This window comes from Malaclemys terrapin, chromosome 8 (assembly GCF_027887155.1).
Source record: "Malaclemys terrapin pileata isolate rMalTer1 chromosome 8, rMalTer1.hap1, whole genome shotgun sequence".
Lineage (NCBI taxonomy): Eukaryota > Metazoa > Chordata > Testudines > Emydidae > Malaclemys > Malaclemys terrapin.
Window position 1 is genome coordinate 31,135,713 of NC_071512.1, and position 24,907 is coordinate 31,160,619.

Here is a 24,907-nt window from a genome sequence, read left to right on the forward strand (position 1 = left end):
AAAACATTGTTTTCTGCGCACCAGCCCTGGAAACTCTGACTGGGAAATGAGAGTCAATGTGGGTTCTTTTTAGATTGCACATCACCAACAATAAAGACTCTACCATTGGAATGTAATTAATAATTCTGTTGGTGATGCACAAATAAACCCAGCTACTGTGCTGGCCCTGCAGAGAAAAAAATGTAATAAAATGTATTTTAATGACTAAAATGAGCAGATATGACATTGAGTAACTACAGGGAGCACATCTATTGAATAATAAGGTGCAATCTTTGCAGAATAGAACCACGCTTTAAGGGAGTTTTTGTTTGTGCATAGTCATTTTGGATGCCTTGCTGTAACAGGGTTTTAAAAAGTATAATTAACTTCTCACGGTGCCACTAAACATAATGCAGATCCTTTTCATCCTTCCTTGCTCTCTCCCTTGAAGAGACAGGTTGAGTGATCACTATTATGTATGTTCTTTCAAATAGAAGCATGCTAAAATAACTAAGGAGTCTGTTACCATAACCTTCTCTTTCACGAGTGCATAATTAATAGTCTCCCAGAATGATTTAAGCCCACAACTCAAACCAATACCGTATCTCAACCTTCAACAAGGGTCATAATTTGCCCAAGCTATTAATTTTCATAATTTCTTGTGTTCTATTCAATCTACTTTCTGACCAAAATATGGGCGCTTGTATAGATATGCAGACAGAAACGGTAAGGAGAACAGTTCCAGCTGCAGTTAAATGAATTCTTGAGCTGTCCAGTAACAGTGCTTCCATTTGCTCACATTTGAGACCTGAAACAAAAATTAGCAAGTTAAAAAATATATTATGGAATTGTTTATGCATTAAAGAATATGTATGATTGGGTAATGCACAACATGTTGATTTATTATATATAAAATAACCTCATGCCAAGATTTTGTACAAATTCCAAATTCAGGCAAATAAGTGGAAATATCTTTTCTTCATCTTTACTTATGGCTTCCTCCCTCAGGAACCCAGGACTACCACAAACCTTACCACCTTCTGTTCCAAGCACAAGGTGCATTTCTTTGACCCTGCTTTCTCTGACATAAACACATAACAACATGTATATTTTTTAAAAAGCCTATCAACACAAAAATTGTCCACTACACATGCATCTCAGCACATGATAGATATTAGCCATAATGCACGACTGGAAGGTGCTCAGATACTATGCAGATGAGCTCTAATGTCATTTCATAATACTCAATGAGTACATTAATTCCATCATTTCATTTTCTTTCACCTAAGAATCTGTTATTCTTTAATTCTTTCTGATATGTCTTATATGTCTTTGGCTTCTGAAAATCAGAGCTGCATTGTACTGGCTAGCTACAAGTATTCTATAATCAGAGCTGTCCCTTGGGTAGGGCAAATCAGGGCAACTGCTCTGGGCCCCGCGCTTTGGGGGACCCTGCGGGCCGGTGTGATTGGCTGGCGTGATAAGTCCCAGAAGAGATGAATCCGTCCCTTCTGCCCCGCGCCCCGCACTACCCTAGGGATGGTCCTGCTAGTAATGAAGTGATAATTCCTCTGCATTCAGTAAAATGATTTATTATTAGTAATATTAACCTCCAGGTTGCTGCTCAAATCTTAACCTCATTGGTAGTATCCAAAATTACCACCCATCTGACAGCTGTACAGAGGTCTATGTGAAATGAATGTGTGTTATCTGTCTAGTTTCTATGATTGTCCATTTAACACTGGGAACCCAAGATATGATGGCAAGCTAAGCATAGAGCCAAAGATGGAATACTCTCAGGGACTGAACTACATATCCTCTCATAGTGATGGTCCCAACTAGGGGAAGCACATTGGAAGGAACAATGAAGTGGCTCCTGCCACTGCCTTAGCTCTACTGGGTCTGTGGATAAATAAGACTTGAATTTTCAGTCCTAATCAAAACCTTTGGAAAGCTGTAACTGGTCTACGTGCTATAGCAGCAACAGAAGCAGTTGCCAATGTATCACCTTTAACATTAATTCCCTCAGAAAATATATTTCAGACATCAAATCCTGAATGTCTTACTTAGACAATTAGCTACAAAAAGTAGCCATTGAAACAAGGGAGATGGACTGGAAACAGCTGAAGACAAAACTATCTTCATATACTAGACAATACAGAGGCCTTAAAAGGTTAAAATATGATATTTTTTTCTTCAGAAAGCGCTCTCAGGCCTTTTCAGTTAGAACCCTCACTCCTTCTATTTGATAGACAAAGTGCATTGAGTCAATAAAAAAAAAGCGGGAAAATGATAAGCAGAAAGCTGGGATATTTAAATTGCTGAGATTCAGTGATAAACTCTTAATGATAAACTCTTAATACTGAATGTAGCTAGGAAACTGGGAGGAATACGATAAAATGGGCTCCATTTTCCCAGCCTTTTCAGCAGGACTTCATGCAAAGAGACTGAACTTTGTAATTACATTGGGTATTTCTGTACTGAGAGATGTGTAATGGAACAAATATCAGTCTGAGGATATCAGAGCCTGCTTCTTAGCCAGAGGATATGTGTAGCAAGATGCAGTCTTTGTGCCAACCCCCTTGTGGTATGGCATAATACTGCAGAAACCCAACCTCTGTTTTCTCTCCTGGGTCTTCAGTGATCCACACAGCTTTCATCACTGTTCAGTTACTTGAGGGACTTAACCCTCCAGACAGTCATGTAGCAGTCCACCCCGCTTAGGGTGACCAGACAGCAAGTGTGAAAAATCGGGACAGGGGGTGAGGGGGTAATAGGAGCCTATATAGGAAAAAGACCCAAAAATTGGGACTGTCCCTTTAAAATCGGGACATCTGGTCACCCTACCCCGTGGGGGTGTTAGAGTCCAAACAAACACAAAATGAAAAGACTCTCCCCTGATACTGGGCTCTGCTTAGGTTCTCCTACCCTTGTACAGAGTGCTGACTCTGACAGAGGCCATTTGTCAGGAATCAGGGCCTGCAGCAGAGGTAATCTCCCCAGGCAGCCTCACTAGTACAACTGGCCTGCAGCAGGCTGCCTGACTGGCCATGTCACCTGACAGGCTGGAGGGCCAGAAGGCTGGCTCTTCAGCCAGCAGTAGCAGCTGCTTGCTGGCTTCTCAATGCTCATTCCCACCTCGGTGCCTGCTCCTGCATTACCTTGTTCTTGCTGCCTCTGACCTGCCCCTGCCTTGGACTCCTCCTTGCCTGCTACCCTGCTTGCTACAGTCCCGGTCTTCCGGTTTGACCCTTGGCTCCAGTTTCTGACTACTGGCTCCGTCTCTGACCCTAGTCCTTGGGTCCTGACACCGCTCCAACCACTAGGCTAGAGCACCCTTGTTCTGGTCATCTGACACACCTCTCCCTGAAGTTCCTCCCCAGTTCTCCCAGTCACCTGGGCTCTGACTTCTTCATGGCTTTTTACCAGCAAGAGCTGCTCCTCGGGCTATTACCTCATTTAGTCACCATTAGTATCTCCTCCACCTGGGAGCGTGGGGGAGCGGGGGAGCCTTAAGAGACCAGTTCACCCTGTGACAGTATGTGAGAGTGGTTTCATTTTGATGGGCCTAGTGACATTGCATTGATTCTTTTAACACCATGTTAGACCAGGGGATGAGCAGTTGGGGCTATATGTGACTACTTTCACTTTAATTTTGAGCATACTGTGTAGGGAATTCTGTCTGGCAAGCGTTAGATGGAGGGCTCACTTTATGTCTGCCAAAGCTTGTTAAGAGGGAGGAACCAGATCTGTGTGCTTGGTTGACATACAAAAATTGTTGGGACTTAGAAGGATAAGATCTTTCTTTCTGGAAGTCATACTTAATCACAGTATGCATTGTTTGTGTGATTTCATTTAAGAAGGAATCCAGTATGTATAGTCTCCCTAAAGGAAAAAGGGGGGGAAAAAAACGGATTACCTGATATTGGGGGCGGAGAGTGGGGGGAGGGCAGTACTTTCACAGCTGTTGTTGCCGTCTTCCAGAAGTTTCAAGCTACTAGTTCGTTTTACTTTTGCCATCACCAATTCAGTTGTTCCTGCTTCCATACACTGGCAGATTAATTGCTCATTATATAAGGACTAAGTGGCAAGAAAAGGTAACAAAGTTTCACAGAAGTGTATGAAAAAGTATTGAGATGAAATTAAGAAAGATAAAACTTTTGATGAATATCAGAAAAGCTTCTGAGGAGCGAGATGTGTTACTTAGTGAAATAGTCCCATAAAGTAATCTCTTGGAAGTCTAAAAGTAGGTTGGAACAAAAACTGGTCAAATGTGCAGTGAAAATGGATTCAGCACTGTCAGGGAGCCGGATTATACAATCTAATGGAGATGCAAAAAAGACTATAGTTCTTGATCCTATAGTCTTCAACATGTACCATAATAACAATCAGCAGGTTCAATATAAACAGGAAAATGGGAATCATTGGCCAGTTAGAATCCCTTAAGATGATTATATGTTGTATGATATCCACACTACAAGGGTCTACAAAGAAAACAAACTGAGTATCTCAAATCAAGATTAACTAAAATAATAATAAAAAAACCCATTAATCTCCCTTTTTAAAGGAAATATAAATAAAAATATTTAGTAATAGATTAGCCAAAAAAGTAAATATTTGACATGTAAAGAATTTGAATCTCATAGGTCACTTTGTTTATATAGATGTAGCTCTTACAGTTATCAACTACAAAAAGCTATTACATTAGTCACAAACTGAAAATTAATTAAAAAAATATTCTTACTATTTCTGTTTTGATTTAATTTAAATACTTTCATTTAGCTTTAGGAGGAAATTAACAGAGATTTACATGTCCCAGTAGTGCCAAGAGATATTAACTGCAGCATGTGTAGTCATACCCAAACTAGCTTTGATCTATCTAGCTCAAACAATAGCAGTGAAGTTGTGGCAGCACAGGCTGTATAAGCCCACGGGCCCCTTGGTGTGTCCTCTGGCAGCTAGCCTGTGCTGCTGCACCTTCTCTTCTATTTTTATTTGAGCTAGATAGATCAAAACTCACTTAAGAACATCTACACATGTTGCAGTCACATCTCTGAATGCAGTGTAGGCATATCCTCACTCTTAATATCTTGACCAGCTTCAGACATCGTGTAGTTTACACACCATCTTCCACCCTTTTTGCCCAGCATATAATTTATGATGCTTTTGGAACATATATATGCTTTAAGCTCACCTGTCAATTTGTCATTTTCCAGATACCCAAACTTAAGAGGAGAAACTCTAAATACATTAAGCAGGACAGCGGTATGGGTGTTCCAATGAGTGACACAAAGTCCCAGATATCTGCTGCTGGTGTGGTAACCTGAAGCACACCTTTCTGGGCAAGCAAGCTTCATATTAAGTGGAAGATCAGCAATGAGAATATTCATAGTGTAACCCACCAACCACGTCCACCAGTTGTGGTTTGATTTTGGTGGCTTTCTTGGTATGGACATATTATTAGGATGTAAGACCAATGAATTATTAAGTGCATTTACCAAGAACCACTGCTACATGGTTGGTGAGACTGGTTGGGGAGCAATGGCTAATATACTGATGTGGCCAGTGATTACTGTAGGGCACAGTTTCTTGCCCTTCTGGAATCTCAAATGGCTCTGGTACCATGAATGTCCAGGGAATGGATCAGAGGAGAACAGTCCATGGATTCTTAGGATAACATCATCATAGTCCATTCAGATTTGTTTAAGACTCCCTCCACCTTCACTAAATGTAAAAAATATCAGGAAGGGAAGGAAAGACCATGGGCCTACCAAAGGTTAGACCCCCCCAGGAGGAAATACCCAACCTCCTGTTTCCTGGAAAAATGGAGACGAAACTAATTACTGACTCAGATTCTGACTCAAAGCAACCAGATCTTGTGGACCAAACCCCTACTCCAGAACCAGGGACTCATATGATTTGGCTGTGGAATGACACAAAGATGAGCTGTTCCAGGAATAAGCCAAAGGTGGCGGTGAATGTAATTATGGCTCTGGAATGACTGGGTCACTGATTTACCCATTTTCAGTTATGGAGTAGACTGGCTCCCTCAGACAGAGTAGTGGGCCAAATTATTGGTACCTAAACTGGTGCATAATGCACTCTTAAACTGGCCTATTCAGTACCCTCAGTGGTTCAACTGAGGACCAGGGAATGTCTCAATAAGAGGCACTAATGCAATAGCCAATTAATTTGGCTCTAGTTATGATCGATGCCACTCCCAAAATTCTTAATAAGCATAATGATAAAGGATCTTGAGACCTTTCTCTAGGTAAATGTCACAACAGCCTAACACATCCATGTGAAAGGAAGTGGATATTGCATATAGTCATAGGTCATTACAGTGTGCTGCATATACATCTGCTTTGTCTGCTCTGTTTTGATGTGGTTTTAAGGAGATCTAGAAATGTCATGAAGCACTGTTGTAGACTGTAGACAGCTTAACAAGAGATTTTAGCTGTTTAGATTTTAGAAGAGGAACCCTCAAACTGAGTCCAGGAACATTCTGTCACATTCTCCTTTGTGCCTTTTTTGTTTTGCCCTTCTACTGCATAGTTCACAAAGCTGCAATAGACAAGAAAATACCATTTGACCACGAAAAAAGTCTTTCTAACAATTTTGTTGGAGGGAAAAAAATTAAAGCAACAAGATTTGCATAGACTGCATCTGACCAAGATAACCAAATTTTGAAGATGAGCACAACCTTTGTATTAATTTTTACTTTATTTAATTTGTTGGCCATAATTTAATTGTTTTAGGGAATTGTATTAGCATATTGCAAATATTATAAAAATATTGCCAATAAGTATTTTAATTACTGTCTTGACATCTTAGATTGTGAAGAGACCTCAAGGGGAGCTTAATTGTGACACGTTCAAGCATATATTATATGCTTATCTCTACAGTGGTGCTCATCAGGAAAGTTTAGAATATTGGTAAAATGTTATTAATACCATTAAGTTAGCTTGTGTATCAGCTATACTTCTGAGTAGCTAATGAGCTTGTCTATCCTTCTTTGCAAAGGAATTAATACTTGATTAGACTCTTCAGTATTTGAAAGGTCTCTTGTGTGTGTTATTATGCTGAGCTTTCCATTCTCATGTTGAAATCCTTGCATAGCTAAACAATTTGGCAGACTGCATCACTCAACATACAACTATCAGACATAACTAAGTTTTTCACAAGTGATTGAAGTATCTCTGTACAAAGAATACTGTATCACCTGTGAGAGAAAAATGAGTCCTCACTCTGACTTTGAAGCAACAAGCCAGAGGTAGCTTTATTTTCGAGCAATTGCAAATGCACGGGAGAGTACGCACGGGCAGAGGTTCCCCTCCCGAGGCAGGTAGGTAAACAATTAGGCAAGCTTTTATACCTTTCATTACATACAATAATGAGCAACAAATGTATTTTGTAATACATTTTCTTCCTCATATCTCACTTTTCTCATTAATTTCTGCCACAGTCTACATTCCATTCTTATCTAACACAAGGTCAAAACAGTATCTCTTACAGTCTGTTCCCATTCGATTTCTACTCGCGTAGGCCTTCAAGTCTCGCGTTATTAGAGTCAGTGTCAGCCTGACTTTGTTAGCCTGACTCTTGCTCTATTCCTAGAGACTAAGATCTCTATGTTCAAATTCCCTTTCTCCACTTCCACATCCCTTTTCACTACTCGTTACCTAACTTCCTCTGTCGCTCACTGAAGATGTGTTTCTGACAGATTGACTGTCTTGTTTCTACTAATGTTATAACTTGTACTTTCATGTACTATATTGGCTACATGTTAACAATGAACCATTTATATTTCTCCTGGCATTACGCCTACCTTTCTTGAGTTGACTTGACTACAACATTACTGCAGCAGTGATGAATTCAGAATATAAAAGGATCTATTGAAATACATCTTATAAAATCCTAGTCTTTGGGTTTGAGCAAATGCTAACAAAATGATCACAGCTGTATACTTAATGACTAATTTCAGATTAAACCAATGTGTGTGTATGTGTATATATAAAATGTTAAACTAGTCATCCCAGTGGCCAGCTAATGATATAATTTCACACTATATACTGGAGAAAGAACCCAACACTTTGGCTATGAATGATGCTATAGGTATGTGGCAAGAAGGCAAAAGGGAAGATTTAAATGCAGAATGGCACCCCCTGAAACCAGCATACTCTGCAACCACAGATCCTGATGATGTTTGAGGATGATACTGTCTTTCTCCCAGGAGGCGATTTCTTCATAGAGACAGAAAGAACTGAACGGGGGTGCAACTGCTAAACATGACATTTTTTACCAGTTTGGGAGTCCTGAAAGCCCCTCTAGAAATTTTGATTCCTAGGCATGATGTAGTTTCCTCGGCTGAATAAGAGGAAAAGCCATGGGAGTCTGATTTTCAGCATTTAAAGAAAAGGAGATCATAACAGGTAGGCACACATTTCCCTGCAAACAATAAATAATATAACATCACTGAATAAGAAGCAGATAAGATGGTCCTAGTACGACTTTGCCACTACTTAAATCTGATATTTATTACATACTTGCATAATTTCACATTTGGAATAATTCCCTACATGTTTCATCCAAGCACATTCATGTTGTTCAACTTGCTATTACTCAATACATTGTAATTATGGGATAAAGATCCTTTAGTGGCTTTTCTTTTGCTATTCAGCAGTTCTACCATTCATGTTTTCAGAGATCACACTACTTGCTGAGAGTGCATGACTTGGAATTTGTGACACTGTTTTATTTACACAGCCAGATTGAGTGTAATTGCAGAGATTAAATTTGGGTTATATTGTAAATTTATTTATTACTCCCAGTTTATGAGAGATCCTAATTAAAGGAAATGGCACAAGGTAATTGCTGAGGAAGAATTGCTTCAGTATCTCATGTTATGCCTTCTGTTGGATATTTTATCATTTTACCAAAACCAATTATTCTGCCACTATGGCACAAACAATTACACGTGTAATTTAAAAATCATACTAGTACCTTCTCACACAGAGTATTAAAACATTGTTCATTTTAGACAGATTGCTACGTGTACTTTTTAATGATTCAGAGTTATGATATATGTCCTGAAGGGTGTAGGGCAGTGAATGAAAAAGTCATGTAACAGCTGGAAGTTTCTGTTCTTTACAACCTGCAATATATCCAGTCTGTCGTTAGCCATTAAGTACATGGCATAAAATGGATTTTAGCAAAGAGGGAAACACTTGCAGTGAAACCATAACTCATTGCATCGACCCTAGCAAGGTCCCCTACTTTCTGCGGTCTATCAGTGAATATGCTATTATTGCCATGAATACAATATCATTATAATGAGAATACTATAATAATTGGGAATAGGGCAAATCCTGAAATGTCCTCAACTCTCTTTGAAGTCCACTGAACTGAGGGGCATTCTGTGGCCACCAAGTGCCATGTGGGATCCAGCTGTAATTGTAGACAGCTAGATATATGGATGAAAGCTTAGTATGCAGATGAAGGGCATTAAGTAAGATTTCAATGTGATATAAGAAAAGATCATGGTTCAAAAGAGAACTAGAAGCTGTGCTATTAATTGAACCATGTGGCAATGCTTATTACTTTCCAGAGAGCTGAATTCAAATGGTTGCAAGACCTCATGGGACCTGCAAGATCTCTTCCAATAAATTTATTTTTATTAAAGGTATGGGAAATAATGATAAAATTGTTCAAAATTTACTCATTTTTGCTGATAAACTCCAGAAATTATGGGGGGAAAGATTAACCCCAAGGGGGGGAAGTCTCTTCATGATGGCTATCCACCACTTAGTCCTGGCACCATGACTCCCAAATGTATCTGAACTTGACTCAAAAGAACATGAAGTTGGAGTTGTGCCTCCAGATTCAGTGGGCAGGAATTGTGCAATAGACGTGCAATTTCTGTTTTCCCAAGGCCAGTTAACACTTACAGCCTGCCACAGGAAAAAGGGACGTGGCTAGGATGTGATCTTGCAACATGTTACTTTATGTATGCCCTTGTTTTCTGACCTTAATAAATACAACAGTGTCTCAGTAATCAGAGAAACTGCAAATCCACTGTGAATTTTCATTCTGACTTCACAGCCAAAGAATTACAGTGTTCATGTGTATTTGGACAATTTCTGGGTATTTGTGAAAATGTTTGCAAATTCTGAAAGTTTTCAGAATTCCAACACTCATGATTAAGGCCACATCTATACTACCATTTATGATGGGATTACTTATGCTGCTCAGGGGTGTGAATAAGCCACCCTCTCCTCCCCCCCACCCCCGCCCCGAGTGATATAAGTTACACTGACCTAAGTACCGGTATAGACAGTGCTATGTTGGTGGGAGAGCTTCTCCTGCCAACATAGCTACAGCCGTTTGTTGTGGGGTGGATTAAGTTGATGGGAGACCTCTCTCCCCTCAGTTTTGAGTGGTTATACTAGAAAGCTTACAGCGGTGCAGCTGTATCGGTGCTGCTGCACTGCAGTAAGCTCTCCAGTGTAACCATAGCCTAAGTATCCAAAATCTCATTCTGTGGGGTACCTTGTTGGTTATTAAATGTTCTGTTTAAAAAGTCTGTCATCTGATCAGGGAGCAGAAATAATACTATGTGACTTTGCTAAACAACTAAACAATATGAATAGTAAATATCAAATATCTGAAGCAAATAGCCCTTAGCCTGAAAACTGTTCATCTAAGATATTCAAGAGTACTTGTGGCACCTTAGAGACTAACAAATTTATTAGAGCATAAGCTTTCGTGGACTACAGCCCACTTCTTCGGATGCATCCGAAGAAGTGGGCTGTAGTCCACGAAAGCTTATGCTCTAATAAATTTGTTAGTCTCTAAGGTGCCACAAGTACTCCTGTTCTTCTTTTTGCGGATACAGACTAACACGGCTGTTACTCTGAAACTTAAGATATTCAAATTCATTCTAAAAACATCTAAAAATTTGTGGGCCACAAAAAGAGAGCTAAACTTGTATTAATAACAAATAGTTTTGCCAGTTTTCATTTTTAGCACTAACATAGCTCAGGTCTGTCTATTATTATTCTTATAGCATTGCCTAAGGACCAACCAAGAATGGAGCTCCATAGTGCTTGGTACTATAGAAACAAAGAGTAATAGATAGTCCCTGCCCCAGGGAGATTACAATCTACATAAACCAGACACACACAGGATGGAGAAGCAGTAGAACACAGCAGCAGAGTGAACTATATGAAGGCAGCAAATGATAGTTCAAGGATTTCTTTGTGGGCTGGATTTAGTTAGGAGGCAATCAACTACATGGAAAGAAAAGGGAAGGATGAGAGGACATTGAAGGCAAGATGAAAGGGTCAGAAGAGTAGATATGGAGTGATGCTGAGGTGAAGAGATGGTGGGGGAGAGTTGGACCAAACAGCCAATCAGCACAGAGGAAGTTCAGTCAAAACTACAAACTGAAATGCCTTTGCCAGTGTAAAAACAACAAGGAGTCTGGTGGCACCTTAAAGACTAACAGATTTATTTGGGCATAAGCTTTCGTGAGTAAAAACCTCACTTCTTCGGATGTTTTTACTCACGAAAGCTTATGCCCAAATAAATCTGTTAGTCTTTAAGGTGCCACCAGACTCCTTGTTGTTTTTGTAGATACAGACTAACACGGCTACCCCCTGATATTTGCCAGTGTAAAGCTTCATTGTGTTTAAGAAGAAAGGGTTAAAGTTAGTGGGAACCAATCACATTTGAGAGCCTAAATAATGATTTAACTATGTCTATGGGTTCAGTGGAAAAATAATGTATAATCTTCCTTGATATGGAAGTGCTTGAAGAGGATTAGAAGGGACTAGGGTAGTGAACTCCAAAATTGAGTCCTTTCACAAATATTCTTTAAACAGAAAAGGATGGGGTGAGAATTGTGTATCTATTGAGGGATTAAATATAAATTTAGTACATGAGGGTTTCTTAAAGCTATTTTATCCTTTCAATATCTTCTGCTAAATTTAGTGACTTGTTAGAAATCATTAATCTTGTTCAAAAGCAAGCAAAGACTTCCTTACAAAACACTAAGTCACATCTTTTTTATTATTATTATTATTTATTTTGCTGAGATTATAGTATAGACACAATTTCTCTGGTGCTGCACAAGTGGAATTCATCTGGTTGGTGGAGAGGTATGAATGTAACACAACATACCAGTCTATGGAGTTAATTTCAGAGGAGTAAAGTGCTCCTATTGCTAAGGAAACAAAGCTTACAGTGGCTTAATACTAAGATGGTTTCCTGTGCAGAATATACTATACTTCTTACTAATCATGGTGAGCCATAGTTGCTTGCCTGAATTAGTACAAGGTAAAAATGAAGATACAGCTAGCAATGCTACTGCAAAGTAAGTGAAATTATTTCTGTCCTATATAATTTTGTGCAGTGGGCAGGGAAAATATTAGTAGGCATTTTCAACTGAAGATTACACCCATAGTTAAATATTACATCTTTCTGTCTTAAGATGCATTAAATATTTACACATTTAGTGCCAGATATTTTTGAGCCTAAATTACAATATACCTAAACTGAAAAGTACCATTTAAAATATAAAAGCGACTTCACAACAGCTTTATATGCAACTGTTGAGGAATCCACAGACTACAGAACATAAACCTATGGGGTTGATACTGTTTAAAAAATATTTTCATAAAAATGAAAACAGTCAACTGTAATGCAGACACAGGATGTTTCTAATGCAACGTGTTTAGGTGGAGGTGCGGAAGTAAATGAAATTGCTACTGAGATTGTAAAGCCTGTGGGCTTAGAAACCACATTTAGCCAGACAGACCGCATTAGCCAGACAGTATTTGTCTAACAGTGGCCGGGTAAAGGCTTTGGACAGTCATTTACATGTTTTTTCACTCACTGGCTACAGCATATTTTACTAGTTGTTTGTTTGGTCATATCATTCAGATATCAAAATAGAGTCTCAATATACTTCATCATATACTTCTCTGTTATTGTTCATGGTCTCCTCAAAAAGCAGTTAATGTTCAAACTGGCTGGCAATTCTCAGTCTGAGGTTGAGAATTAGAACTTTTAATTGACAATTAGCAGTCTAATTATGAAGATAAGCACCTGGTGCTTGATTTCATTGATCTCAAAGTGAGTGAGGCACCTAAGGCCTTGGCTACACTCAGGACTTCCCAGCGCTGCCTCTCTTGCAGCGCTGTAAGTACTCCACCTCTCTGAGGGGAATAGCTTGCAGCGCTGTGAGCGAGCGTGCACCACTGCAGGCTCTGATTACACTCACACTTTACAGCGCTGTACTCGCTGCGCTCGGGGGAGGGGGGGGGCGTTTTCACACCCCCGAGTGCAGCAAGTTGCAGCGATGTACAGTGCCAGTGTAGCTAAGGCCTAAGTAACTTTGTGAATCCCGTCCTTCATGAATAAATGGAAAATCCAGCATGATCTAAACAATTTGTTTTCTAAAAGGGAGCGCTTCATGTCAGTAATTCATAATAGCAACATGGGCATTAATGTACCTTCATTTTAATTATGTTGCTGCATTGAACGTATCTGTAATGCATTTTACTCTGGAAGTGGAATGTTTTCAAGTTCAAGTTTTTAAATGATTTCTGAATGGATTATTATTAGAATTAACATTTTCAGCGTTGTGCTATATGTCTTGTTAAAGGAAATATAGCTGTAAACCATTAAAGGAAATTTCAGAATCCCACAACACAAATTTGTATTGTATTTGAGGTTTTGCTCACTGAAATCCTCACACATTTCATTTGCACCTATATTTTCTTTGCACACACTAGATTGCCACACTCACGGACCCTTCCAGAAAAATCACCAACTTATATAGAGCCTGAGATAAGGAGCTGTCTTTTTCCTTACAGATCCACAGAAAGGACAAGACTAATTCACTCACACGGGTGTTTCTGTGGGAACTTTGAGGACTTTATAAACTGCAAGATTGTAGTACCGGAACTGGTGTACGTGTGAAGTGTTTCCTCTTTTGCATTTCTCAGCTTCAAAGAAACCTCAGGCTAAGCAGTATAGGGTGTTGTTTCTCTCAGTTACAGTAACAGTTAACTTGCTCTTCAACACAAAGAAGTGGGGTTCTAACCTGTACTGTATTTTAGCTTTCACTGCTGTCATGAAATGTTAAACCTAGGGCACTTTCATTCCAAGTTAAAACTTTGTGTAAACATACAGCAGAAAGAGGAAGAGAGAGAATATAAGGGTAAATAAACCGCAAACAAACTGCCTTTTCCTCTCATCCAATGTCTATTTACTGTATACACGAGAAATTCCACAGGCTCAATCTCCTCTGAGGTGCCTATGATCCCTCTTGCCAGTAATGCCCAAGCAAGAAGCCTGAAGTGAAGATGAACATTGATCAGCACTAGTGCCTGACATACATTGAGCAATACTGCTAGCAACCATTCCTCTTCAAAGTGATTGTGCAGTGTCACTGGCCACAAGTACTACACAGCCGGTGTTTACCTGTTTTTCAGAGAACAGCAGCCATGAAAGGATGAATCCCTCTATACTTAATTTTGATTATTGATTGAATATTGATTGAACCCTCTTTGCTCTGTACCTTCTGCCTTTGTGTGTCTGTGTTAGCAATTCTTGCTGTTTTTGGTGGAAGCCAGGTATTTGCTATAATAACCAGTGTGGATAATGTAGCAAAGTGCCTTCTTTGTCCTACTCCAAGCCAGGTCCTTGAGAAGGTCTGAAATCAGTATAAATGAAATCTACACACCTCTGTGCATATGTAGAGAGGAAAATAATTAGTTATCGCTAAGGAGTCAGCTGCTGTACTGTGCAACAACTTCCAAATCTCCAGAGACCAGTCTGGTTTTCTGTATAAATAATGTCTCAATACGATGAAATGAATCCTTTTCAGTAGACATCAGTCTTAACACAGTTCTTTAGTTGCCACCTCTATCCTGTTTACCTTTCCCCCTCCCTCTTTAATCCTCCTGCAAAGCTTGTTATTATTTCCCTCCTCCCCAGCCCCTGTAAAACCCCATCTCTTGGAGTCATCTGATTTAAGTGAAAATTTCAGGTTTTATTTACTTAAAAATAAATGTCTGGCCTTCATGGTTGTAGAGAACAGCTTGAAAAGGTGTCCCTTAAAGGCTGTGTATGTAGGGCTGTGTTTGGACCTGGCACCAGGTATAAACAGGGTCTTGTGCAGTTTTGGGGAGGGGCAGCGCAGCTTCTTGGTGCCTAGAGGTCACCAAAACTGCTGAATCAGCTCCCCAGGGCTGTCAGCCAAACTACAATTCCCAGCATGCCTTGCTTTGGGCTCACAGGAAGCCATGGCACTTCCTGTTTCCGGAGGCAGCAGGTTTATCTCGCTTTGTGAGGGAGGAGGGGAGGCCCAGGCCTGCTGGGGAGCTATAGGTCTCCAGCAGGGTGGACAAAGGAGTGCAAGTTCCGTGGTGGAGTGCTGAGGGGCCCAGCACTGCCACTCCCGGCATTTACTTGGTCTGAACTGGGCTCTCCTCAGGGGCATGACGTTCAGGCCAGAGGGCTCCTGATTCTGGGGAGCCAGCCTTCAGGGCGTTGTGCTGTTCCTAAGGTTTTGCATGTGTGAGGTGGGGCTGTGTCTGAGTTCCCTGCAGCTGCACCTCACTGATTTCATTTGTATCCCACAGTCCTGACTAGGAGACCGCCAAACCAAGACCATACAGGGGGACTCTCTTCAGGCAAACATGGTGTTGGGGTTTTTGTGTTCGTATTGAGCCCTTCTGCAAACACTCCACTGGGCTCTCATCTCATTATTGCCTGCTTCTTTGACCACCAAAATAGGGCTGTATACATTTTGGCTGCTCTGCGCAGATCAAATCCGGGTCCTTTCAACATGTACAGCCTTTGTGAATCATATAGGCACCTCATGAACATCAAAACAGGCCCATTTCCTGCCCACAAGTTCATGAAACTTTCCGTTTCCAGTGATGACACAAACTTAAATGTCAAAGTGAGGGAGTGTTGTTTAGTGGTTAGACCAGGAGGCTGGGTATGAGGAGATCTGGTGGTTATTCCCAACTCTGCCATGGACTTGCTCTGTGACATTGGGTAAATTACATATTCTCTCTGTGCCTTAATTTACCCATCTGTAAATTGGTGATAATTACCCATTTGGATAAAATGTTTTTAGATTCTTAGATGAAAGGTGTCATATAAGCACAGACTATTAGTGTTTTATGATTTTGTAGGAGGAATTGAAGGCCAACCTTCAGAATGTTCATAATTTTGATCTCAGTGTCCTGGCTGGAACTACTGCAAAGATACCTTTTCAGTAGTTTATAGTCAGTCCTTAACTCGTAGCACTTTAAAGGAAGGCAAAATTAGTTAATAGAAACATTTAGATTTAGACAAGTAAAAGATTTCTTACTTAAAAAAGGCACCCACTCATTTGAAATGACACTAATGAAAATAAAAATGTAATCAGTGTTACCCAGTCCTACATTTTAATTTGTGTCTGCAATGCAAGGATATTTTACTTTACTGCAAAAGTATGAGGCACACTTTCCCCCTTCTCTTTAGGATCTCCTTTGTCTCTAGTTAATGACATTTACATGATAACAACCCCCCCCCCCAGCTTGCAGGAATAAGAAACTGGACAAAACATCTATGTTCAAGGTAAGTTTGATTTTATTGTTGCAACTTATCACCTAAGAATGCTTAGAGGCATAAACATATTGCTCATTTAGGAAACTTCCCAGAGCTTTTCCAAATAAATTATTACACATTGTTACACTTCCAAGGTGATTCTCACAAACGATATATAAACTTAGAATGACAAGAAAAAATCGATGCATCTGAAATTTCTTTTTGTGTATATTTTTCTGGAAGCAGCTCTGTTTAAAAAAAAAGTACAGGCAGTTAAAAATTGGAACAACCTTAAAATTTGCTACTTACTTTCAAATGGTTTAATGCTCTTGTTGCTCTTATTCGCCCCACCCCCACCCCGAAACTAAAAAAAGAAAAAAGAAAAGTTTGGTCAGGAGATGAAAAATGAGTAGTAGGATCTTAGCAATAAAATTGTCAGGATATTTATATGTATTAATAAGCATCTGTCATATGGTATAACTTCATTAATATATTTAATTTCTCTTTCTATATTAACTTTGTAATGGCTCCATCTTGTGGCTAATATGTATAATTGAGGAATAACTTTCATTAGAAGTTTCAGAGTGCTAGCCGACTAGTCTAAAAAAACCACCTCAACCACGGGCATAGCTCCGAGCCTGGGGCACTGTTTACACTGGCGCTTTACAGCACTGCAACTTGCTACGCTCAGGGGGGTGTTTTTTCACCCCCCTGAGCGAGAAAATTGCAGCGCTGTTAATTGCTGTTAATTGCCAGTGTAGATAAGCTTGTGCCCAAATAAATTTGTTAGTCTCTAAGGTGCCACAAGGATTCCTCGCTGTTTTTCCATTACAAGCTTTGCTTTCAGTGTATTAAGTATCTTTTGGCACTACATTTTCTCATTCTTCTTTTATAAGTTCACAATGGGGTATTTTTAAACCAGACAAGTGAAAGTGAAAACCTCATAAGAATCTTGCTGATTTTTAGGTGTTTTTTCTGCTAAGCTGCTTTAATTAAAATAATAAAAAGGGGTATTTTTTTTCTGAACATTTAAGATAACTCCATTTAGGGAGAGGAGAGAGAACCCTGGACAATTTTCATTCTATTGCATGCAGTTGTAAAAAGGAATAAAAGAAAAAGTGGTAATGCCTGATGGGAAATAAAAAATAAAACTGACATTTTTGGTTTTTATGAAAACTTGAACATTTTAAAAAAGATTTTTGCATGTCGCTCATTTTCAAAAATGCACTTTTTAAAAAAAATTCAAAACTACTAATGCTCAAAGATTGCACATATATAATACCAATTCTGATGTTATTTGTGTTTCCTATAGATGTTTAAGAGTGATGTTGCTGACCAGCAGTTTAGCCTGGAAACTGCAATTAAAAATATTGATAAAATGTCCAGTGAGTTGAAGAAACTAAATGGTAATTCTGACTGTATCTATCATCAAACTAAAGGGGAAATGACTGAATTGTTTGATGCAATGTTGTTGTAGACGTGTCAGTCCCAGGATATTAGAGACACAAGGCGGGAGAGATAATATGTTTGATGGGACCAACTTCTGGTGGTGAGAGAGAAGCTTTCAAGCTTACACAAAGCCCTTCTTCAGGTCTGGGAAATGTACTCAGAATGTCACAGCTAAATACAAGGATTGTTTAGTGGTATTTAACACATATTTCAAGCAACCATTCAAGGTGACACCCTGTTAACACCCCTCCAATCATGGGTGGGAAGGAAGGGAGGGTTGAGGAGGGATGTTGGGGGGAGAAGGGGAAGTAAGGAGCTGGGGAGGGGTTATGGCTTGTTATATCCAGTGTCTCTGTTCAGTCTTTGCTAGATACTAAAACTCATGAACTGAATAGAGACACTGGAATTGTGGCTTTTTATAACAATCTGTAACCCACTAACAGCTCCCCCACCCCCGCCCCAGTAGCCTCCCCCTCTTCCTTTCCCTCCCATGACTGGTGGATTGTTAATGGACCACTTCACCTTGAGTGGTCCCTTGAAATATATCTATCTACTTATGATAAACAATTTGTTCTACCTTTTATTTAGCTCTGAGTACATTTCACAGCTGCTAATGAACTCATGCAGATTTTGTGATTATGTTGTTCCTTCTATATAATGAAACAAGAATTTGTCCTCTTATGGTGAAAAATTAATAAAATCATACTTACTGTACAAAAAATATGACCATATTAATCAAACATGGAAAAGTCCTGCTAGATAACAATTAATTTCTTCAGCAAGTACATATTATAGCTTCCTAACAAAAGATATATAGTAATACACTAATAGCAAATTGTATTTAAATGCGTTGGAGAAATGCTATCATCCTTTTAATTTACAGAAGAGTTAAATGTAGAATACTCTACATTAAAAAAAATCAAACCTCTACAGTAAATTGCCACCCATAAAATACCTGTTATACAGTAAATGTTCATGATTGTATACTGTACTTTTTCTAACAGTGAAAAGCCAACTGCTGCTCTGTGACCTTACTTTGAACTTCAGTCATCCTGTGAAGACCACAGTTTCAAGGGAGGTAGAAGAAAAGAAAACAGATTTTGAGGAATTACATAATTCCATCAAGTTCCATGCTGATGCTTCCATTAACAACTCTTTGAGCCATTAAAATTTCAGCATGGTTTTCTACTCTGGTTGAAATTTTTATAATATGACATTTTGTGTTATCAGAGTATGAAAAGTAGTATCTGAAGAATGCTTCAATGTGTGAAAAACAAATATTTGAATAACTCAGAAACAACTAAAATAATAAAAAGGCAAATAATTGGTCCATAGTCTATACATTTTCCAAAATCTCCCTTTTTATTAAACAGCTGAGGTTGCTGAGAACAGTGACATGGGAAACTAGATGGCTCAGGAAATTGTTTATGAGATATAACGTCTTTCATGTCAAGTTAACTGATCTGAATCAAGACCAATTGGTAACAATTAGAAGTATTTACTACCAGCTAGATCATTGTTTCCCAACTGGGAAAAGTGATGCTAAACCCAGATGAGCTCAAGGGCAAGAAGACAGCACCGGAAGGGAAGAAAATGGCATGACTCTCAATTTGCCCCACTGTCTTCCTCACTACAAACCTATAGCTACGAGTAAAAAAGCCATTCCTCTGCCTGTAATGACTCCCTAATGCAGTCAGCTACAAGATACTAATGGAGGGGTAAGGCTGACAAACTTAGATGGAAGACTCAAACCACACACATGCCAGAAAATTGAATTAAATATAAGATCTTAGGCAAACAATGGGACCACTCCTGTTCCTTATTAAGTCAGTCTTGGGCCTAATATTTTTAACTCATTCTGAATTACAGCTTATATTTTAAGACAGAAAATGCCAGTGTTTCATGAAGAATGTGGAATAGGCACCTATCCCAGGCCTATCAGCCCTACCCTGCTTAGTTATCTGCTTCCTGGGTAATGAGTTTGAGTGTAAGCCTGTGGCTTGGTCAGGTGACTAAACATCACATGATGGTAGCCGGGGGTTGTACTTTATATAAAAGTGAGTCTTCTCAGGGTGGAAGGAGACAGACCTCCAGGAAGGAGGTGCTTAAAGGGTACCTAACAGCAGAGGGACCTGGGTCTGGGTCTGCCGCACCAGCTAAAGGTAAAGGCCTTACTGGAGCTACCTGCACTGAAGAACAGAAGCAAAATTCCTGAAGAGGGAATTAGGAGGTTCTGAGGAAGGGTAATCCTATAAGAAAGTAATCTGGACAGGCCAGTGCAGGTGGGTATTTGAAGGGAGATGCCATTTGCACTTGTTTAGGGGTCCAGCCTGTGGCTCCTACTGATGGTCAGAAGAAGTTCATTTTCTCTTGACCTGCATCAAGAGAGTACAATTGGTGGCTGAGCCATGTGATCTCACTCCCCGATCAAACAGGGTAAGACCTGATGCTAGGCGTTGGATGTCTGTCTTTGTTTGTTGAGCTGTTTTCATGTACTGGATCCTGGGAGGGGTGTTTATTTGACATGCACAAAACTCAGGAACAGTTTTTCAGAACTCTGAGAGTAGGGAAACTGAGATAGAGACAGGGTCTATCACCAGATGAGGTGAGACCCAATTACACTGCCATTTTCAGAGCCTGTTCTTTGCAGAAAGGAGTGGGTACAAGGTTATGCGTTGTTGGGACCCAATATATACAGGGAAAGATTTGGGAATGGAAGTTGTCTCTAGATGATGTAGAAGAGGGAACATATACCGTATAGACCATTAAATTAACAAGTCACATAGTTCCTACCATTATAATAAATGTAGCCAGAAAGTGCAGGTCTCTACTGAAATGTGGACTGTGACATATGGCATTTTTATTGACTCAATTTACACAAGATTTTTCTAATTTTGTATCAACTTACATAAAATATATCAAAGTAAACAATACAATCTTTCAATACGGATAACAGTCACTAGAAGTTACTCTGTACTGTACAAGCATTATACAGATATTAATTGATTTCAGTTTGCAGCTTAATGTAATTGGTACCATAACCTTGACATGAACAATAGTTTGCATAGTTTTGCTTTATAAGAAAGCAACGTAATTCTCTGCTATGTAAACCACATGTAATCCTATAATATGGAATGGAGAACACTTCACATGCGAGATGGATGTTGAAAAATGACGTCACTCACATGAAGAGTTTTCATGGCAGTGTATGAACAATGTAGAGTAATAAATACATTGTAGAAAGTATTTTGCAAATCTGTTTTTTAAAAACACACTTTAAAATGAGAGAATTATATTTTTTCATTAAAATAAAAAAAATTTAATTCATAATTTCAGTTCATTGAATACAAATGGAAATATCATGAGGTTTGTATGCTCTTGTAGACCATTGATCCCAGACATTAAGCTTTCTTCTAAGTAGATCCTGCAGCATATGTTAACTTGCATTGGTTTCTTGAACCTCGGTCTTTTCCATCAATCAGCAGAAGGGGTGTTCTTTGAAAGTAATCAATAATATCTGCCACTGAAGAAAAATCCTGTGGATTAAAAACAAAGGGGGTGGGAGGCAGGTGTCGTCAGGATTCTCACTACTTCTCAGGGTAAAGTGATAGTATTTATTTAGACTGTGACTATTTCATGCTCTCTTGTGACTAAGTTTTGGATGAATTGCTGTACTGGAATAGACTATGAGGTCATCTACCAGTGCATCAGCATTTGCTTCCAGTACTGGTTTTCCCATCTTGGATATTTCCATGGAACATTCTTGTCCAAAATTTTACCCACCCAATGAATTTGTGAGGTATTATAAGGCAATCAGTTTTTCTTGAATTTGAGTCACTGGGCCTGATTCTGCTCTTCACTACACCAGTTTGTATCTGGAATAGCTTTAGTGAACTAAGTGACATTCTTCTTGGTAAAACTGCTGGAGACTGGTAAAGGGGGAGGAGGTGATGCAAAGAAAGAAACATACTTTACCTCTTTTCCTTTCAGGCCAGTTCCTAACAAGTACACTTGATTTTGCTCCTGGTAACGAATCTGAATATTATATACTTTATCTTTGTATAATACCATCAGTACGTATGGATGTGTATTCGTTTTTCTTGAGCTGTCTCTCACCAAGAATGTCCCGTCCTAAAAGAATGCACATGAAAATCAAATCTATTTTTGACCAGCCACGTCAAAGTGTAGAATGCTGAGTTTGTTTCTAAATACACATTCATTCTGGGTTCTAATTTTTCAGAAAGAGCACAATTGCAACCACAGCTTTGAAGAACTTGTTAGACTTTCTTAAAGAAAGAAGCAAAACACAAACAAAGCCTTGCAATCTGCTATCTAAAATGTCCCATTTCAAAGGCTAGTTCAGATGCAGTAATAGTAGTTTTAGAGAGAAAAAATACTCTAATTTTGGGACACTTAGCAAAATGTTAAGGGTGAAATTCTGGCCTTAGCGAAGTCACTGGCAAAACTTCCATTGACTTCAGAGAGACCAGGATTTCAGCCCAAAAGGTGAAACCCATTGGTGTTTTGGGGACTTTTGTACACAGCTGAAAGGGATGCATGCAGTCTGCTACACTTAGAGGTTTAGACAATCTTGGCATGTTCTAGCCTGCTGCATAAGGGGATTGGGGCCTACTCTATCAGAGTGACTGGGAGGGAAATGGGGAAATGAAATATGCCCCTCCCAGTGAGTGCTGGTTTAAAATATCTTTGGGAAAAGTGGATTAGCTAGAGGGATGCAAGTTTCTTACATAGATGATCTTGCCTCCTGGAGACAAAAGTTTCTATTGAGCTCCCTACCACGTGAAGCTCTCCCCTCATTACTCCATCTTATATATACAAGTTATATTACCACTATGGTCCCCATGGTCTGTGCTGTTTCCTGCAGCTCCCATTGGCCGGGAACGTCGAACCGCAGCCACTGGGAGCTGCAGGCGGCTGTGCCTGCAGGTGGTCAATGTAAACAAACGGTCTCACAGCCCGCCAGCGGATTACTCTGACAGGCCGCTTGCAGCCCACAGGTTACCCACCACTGATCTAGAATAAGGGCTTAATAATTCTTAGGGATCAGCTGAGCCTGGATCTGAGCTGATCTGTGTTGTTTTTTGTTGTATTCTTTGTAATAAGCCACACCCCCAAGAAGTTCAGACTTTGGTATGTGTGAACTGTGTTTTTAGAATAGTTTAAGAAAGGTACCTATTTGTGCTTAGTCTCTTCTATACTGATCCAAGTTTTTAATAGCCCTCTGGTAATGCACTGCCAATCTGAACACTGTATGCTTAATCAGTCTGTGTAAGTACCTTTTTGTTTTTGTGTGTGTGCACGTGCACACACCACCACTACCTCTCCCCGCCACACACACATATAGGATGTGCCATGACATTTTGCAGGCACATTGATAGTGGCCTGGAGAAAACCTGGACTAGAATCTCTTTATGTAAAAGTTGTGTTCATTCACTTTTTCTATATGAATGCAAAGATATATATCAGGACAAAAACCATTTAAACAATGTGCCAAGAATTTCTATATCCATTTAAGGGTAACTGCTAACACTGTACCTTATTTATATTCCTAAGAGCTGCTTCTGCTTCCTGCCGGCTGATGTCTGCAACATACCACTCTTCATTCAGTGAATCTTGAAACTTTTGTTTTATTTTTTGGGGGGGAAAGAGGAGAAAGTTGGCTGTCAGTGAATTAATTTATGTGATGTTATAAACATACATGCACAGAAGTAGAGAAGAATTTAAATGGGGGAGGGGAGAGGGAAGTAGTGTATGTCCAGATGCAGGGATGAGCATTTTTAGTTTATTTAATGATTCCAATATTTTCTGAAGGTGTTTGCACATGCTGCCACCTTGCAAACCAGAGAAGTGAGGACTCTAGGGTTTTGGTAAACATTCTATTTCCTGTGACATTTCTTTGTTATGTCCAGATGAGTTACAGACATCTTAGGTCTCTCCTATTTTTACCATCAGCTGAGTCTAGAACTGTGGCTTGCTGTGGGCTCTCAAGTACTAAACACACACACACACAAACCTGTCTTACATGACTATTCAATGCATTAGCAAAAATCAGGTGCTAAGTGGAGGTGGTCTTCAAAGAAATATGGAGTAAAACTGTACTCAGAGACCGAATTTTCTTTTCTCACCCAATTTAGGTTGGTTTATTTGAGAGGAGAATTGAGTCCAAAGCATCTGAGGGTACTTCAGGGCAGCTTTGCAAGACAGAAAGTGGTCTAGTAAACTTCATTGTACCTTCTGACTGTTTCACTGTACATGTTTTGCTGTATTTTCACTCCTCTTTTGCTTGGTGAAGACCAAGTAAGGAACAAAGGTTGGACATCACAAGGGAAACCAACAACAAATGCAAGAGTGTATACCAAAGAATAACTGCTGACTAGAAAACCAATTTAGGAAAAAAATTGTCTCACATTTAGTTGATTTGCTGTGCAAAGTGATTAGGATTATCACGATTCATGCCTCCCCATATTGGGGGCCACAGTCTAAAGGGGATGACATGTGACTGCCCCACACGTCTCCTCTGGCCAGCGAGCCCCCCTGCCCTGTTCTCCCTGCTCCACCAGAGTTACCTGACCGGGAGCGGGGGAGGGTACTCTGTCCTTCTCCCTCTGTGCCTTCCCCCAGGCATGTTCGACTGCTCTCTTTGGCAACCAGGCCCGGGTGAGGAGCAGGATGGAGCTGCTTCTCACGTGGCTGAAGCCAGTCGCTATGGGTCACTGCTGTGTGCAGCACGGCAACTGCCTGAGAGACAGCCCATCTGGGAAGTGGTGGCAGTGGTGGGTCGCTCCCTGCCCAGGCTCAGCGCTGGGGGATGGGCTGAGTGAGCCAGAAATGGGCTGTGGGGAGAGGGGCT

The 24,907-nt window shown here is 39.8% G+C and overlaps 2 protein-coding genes across 2 annotated transcripts in view; one reads left to right on the forward strand and one right to left on the reverse strand.

The window, feature by feature from the left end:
* Nucleotides 1-16,009: 16,009 nt before the first annotated feature.
* C8H5orf58 (chromosome 8 C5orf58 homolog) lies at nt 16,010-19,204 on the forward strand. The gene is made up of 4 exons (XM_054037401.1): nt 16,010-16,050; nt 16,522-16,617; nt 17,900-17,993; nt 19,041-19,204. Exons 2-4 carry the CDS (start codon nt 16,609-16,611, stop codon nt 19,202-19,204), a joined length of 267 nt encoding a protein of 88 aa, XP_053893376.1. The 5' UTR covers nt 16,010-16,050; nt 16,522-16,608.
* A 1,672-nt stretch (nt 19,205-20,876) lies between these two features.
* Nucleotides 20,877-24,907, reverse strand: part of LCP2 (lymphocyte cytosolic protein 2) — a 50,627-nt gene continuing 46,596 nt past the window's right edge. Inside the window, exons 19-21 of the mRNA XM_054036476.1 lie at nt 23,593-23,676; nt 22,012-22,167; nt 20,877-21,572 (exon numbers count right to left, since the gene is read on the reverse strand). Of these exons, the coding sequence (XP_053892451.1) occupies nt 21,450-21,572; nt 22,012-22,167; nt 23,593-23,676 (363 nt within the window). The 3' untranslated portion in view covers nt 20,877-21,449. The remainder of the gene's footprint in view (nt 21,573-22,011; nt 22,168-23,592; nt 23,677-24,907) is intronic.

Bases quoted from the DNA above. Each gene is read 5' to 3' on its own strand.
- C8H5orf58 (XM_054037401.1), top strand. The intron at 17,994-19,040 runs GTAATTCTGACT...TTTTTCTAACAG, and splicing joins TGAGTTGAAGAAACTAAATG to TGAAAAGCCAACTGCTGCTC.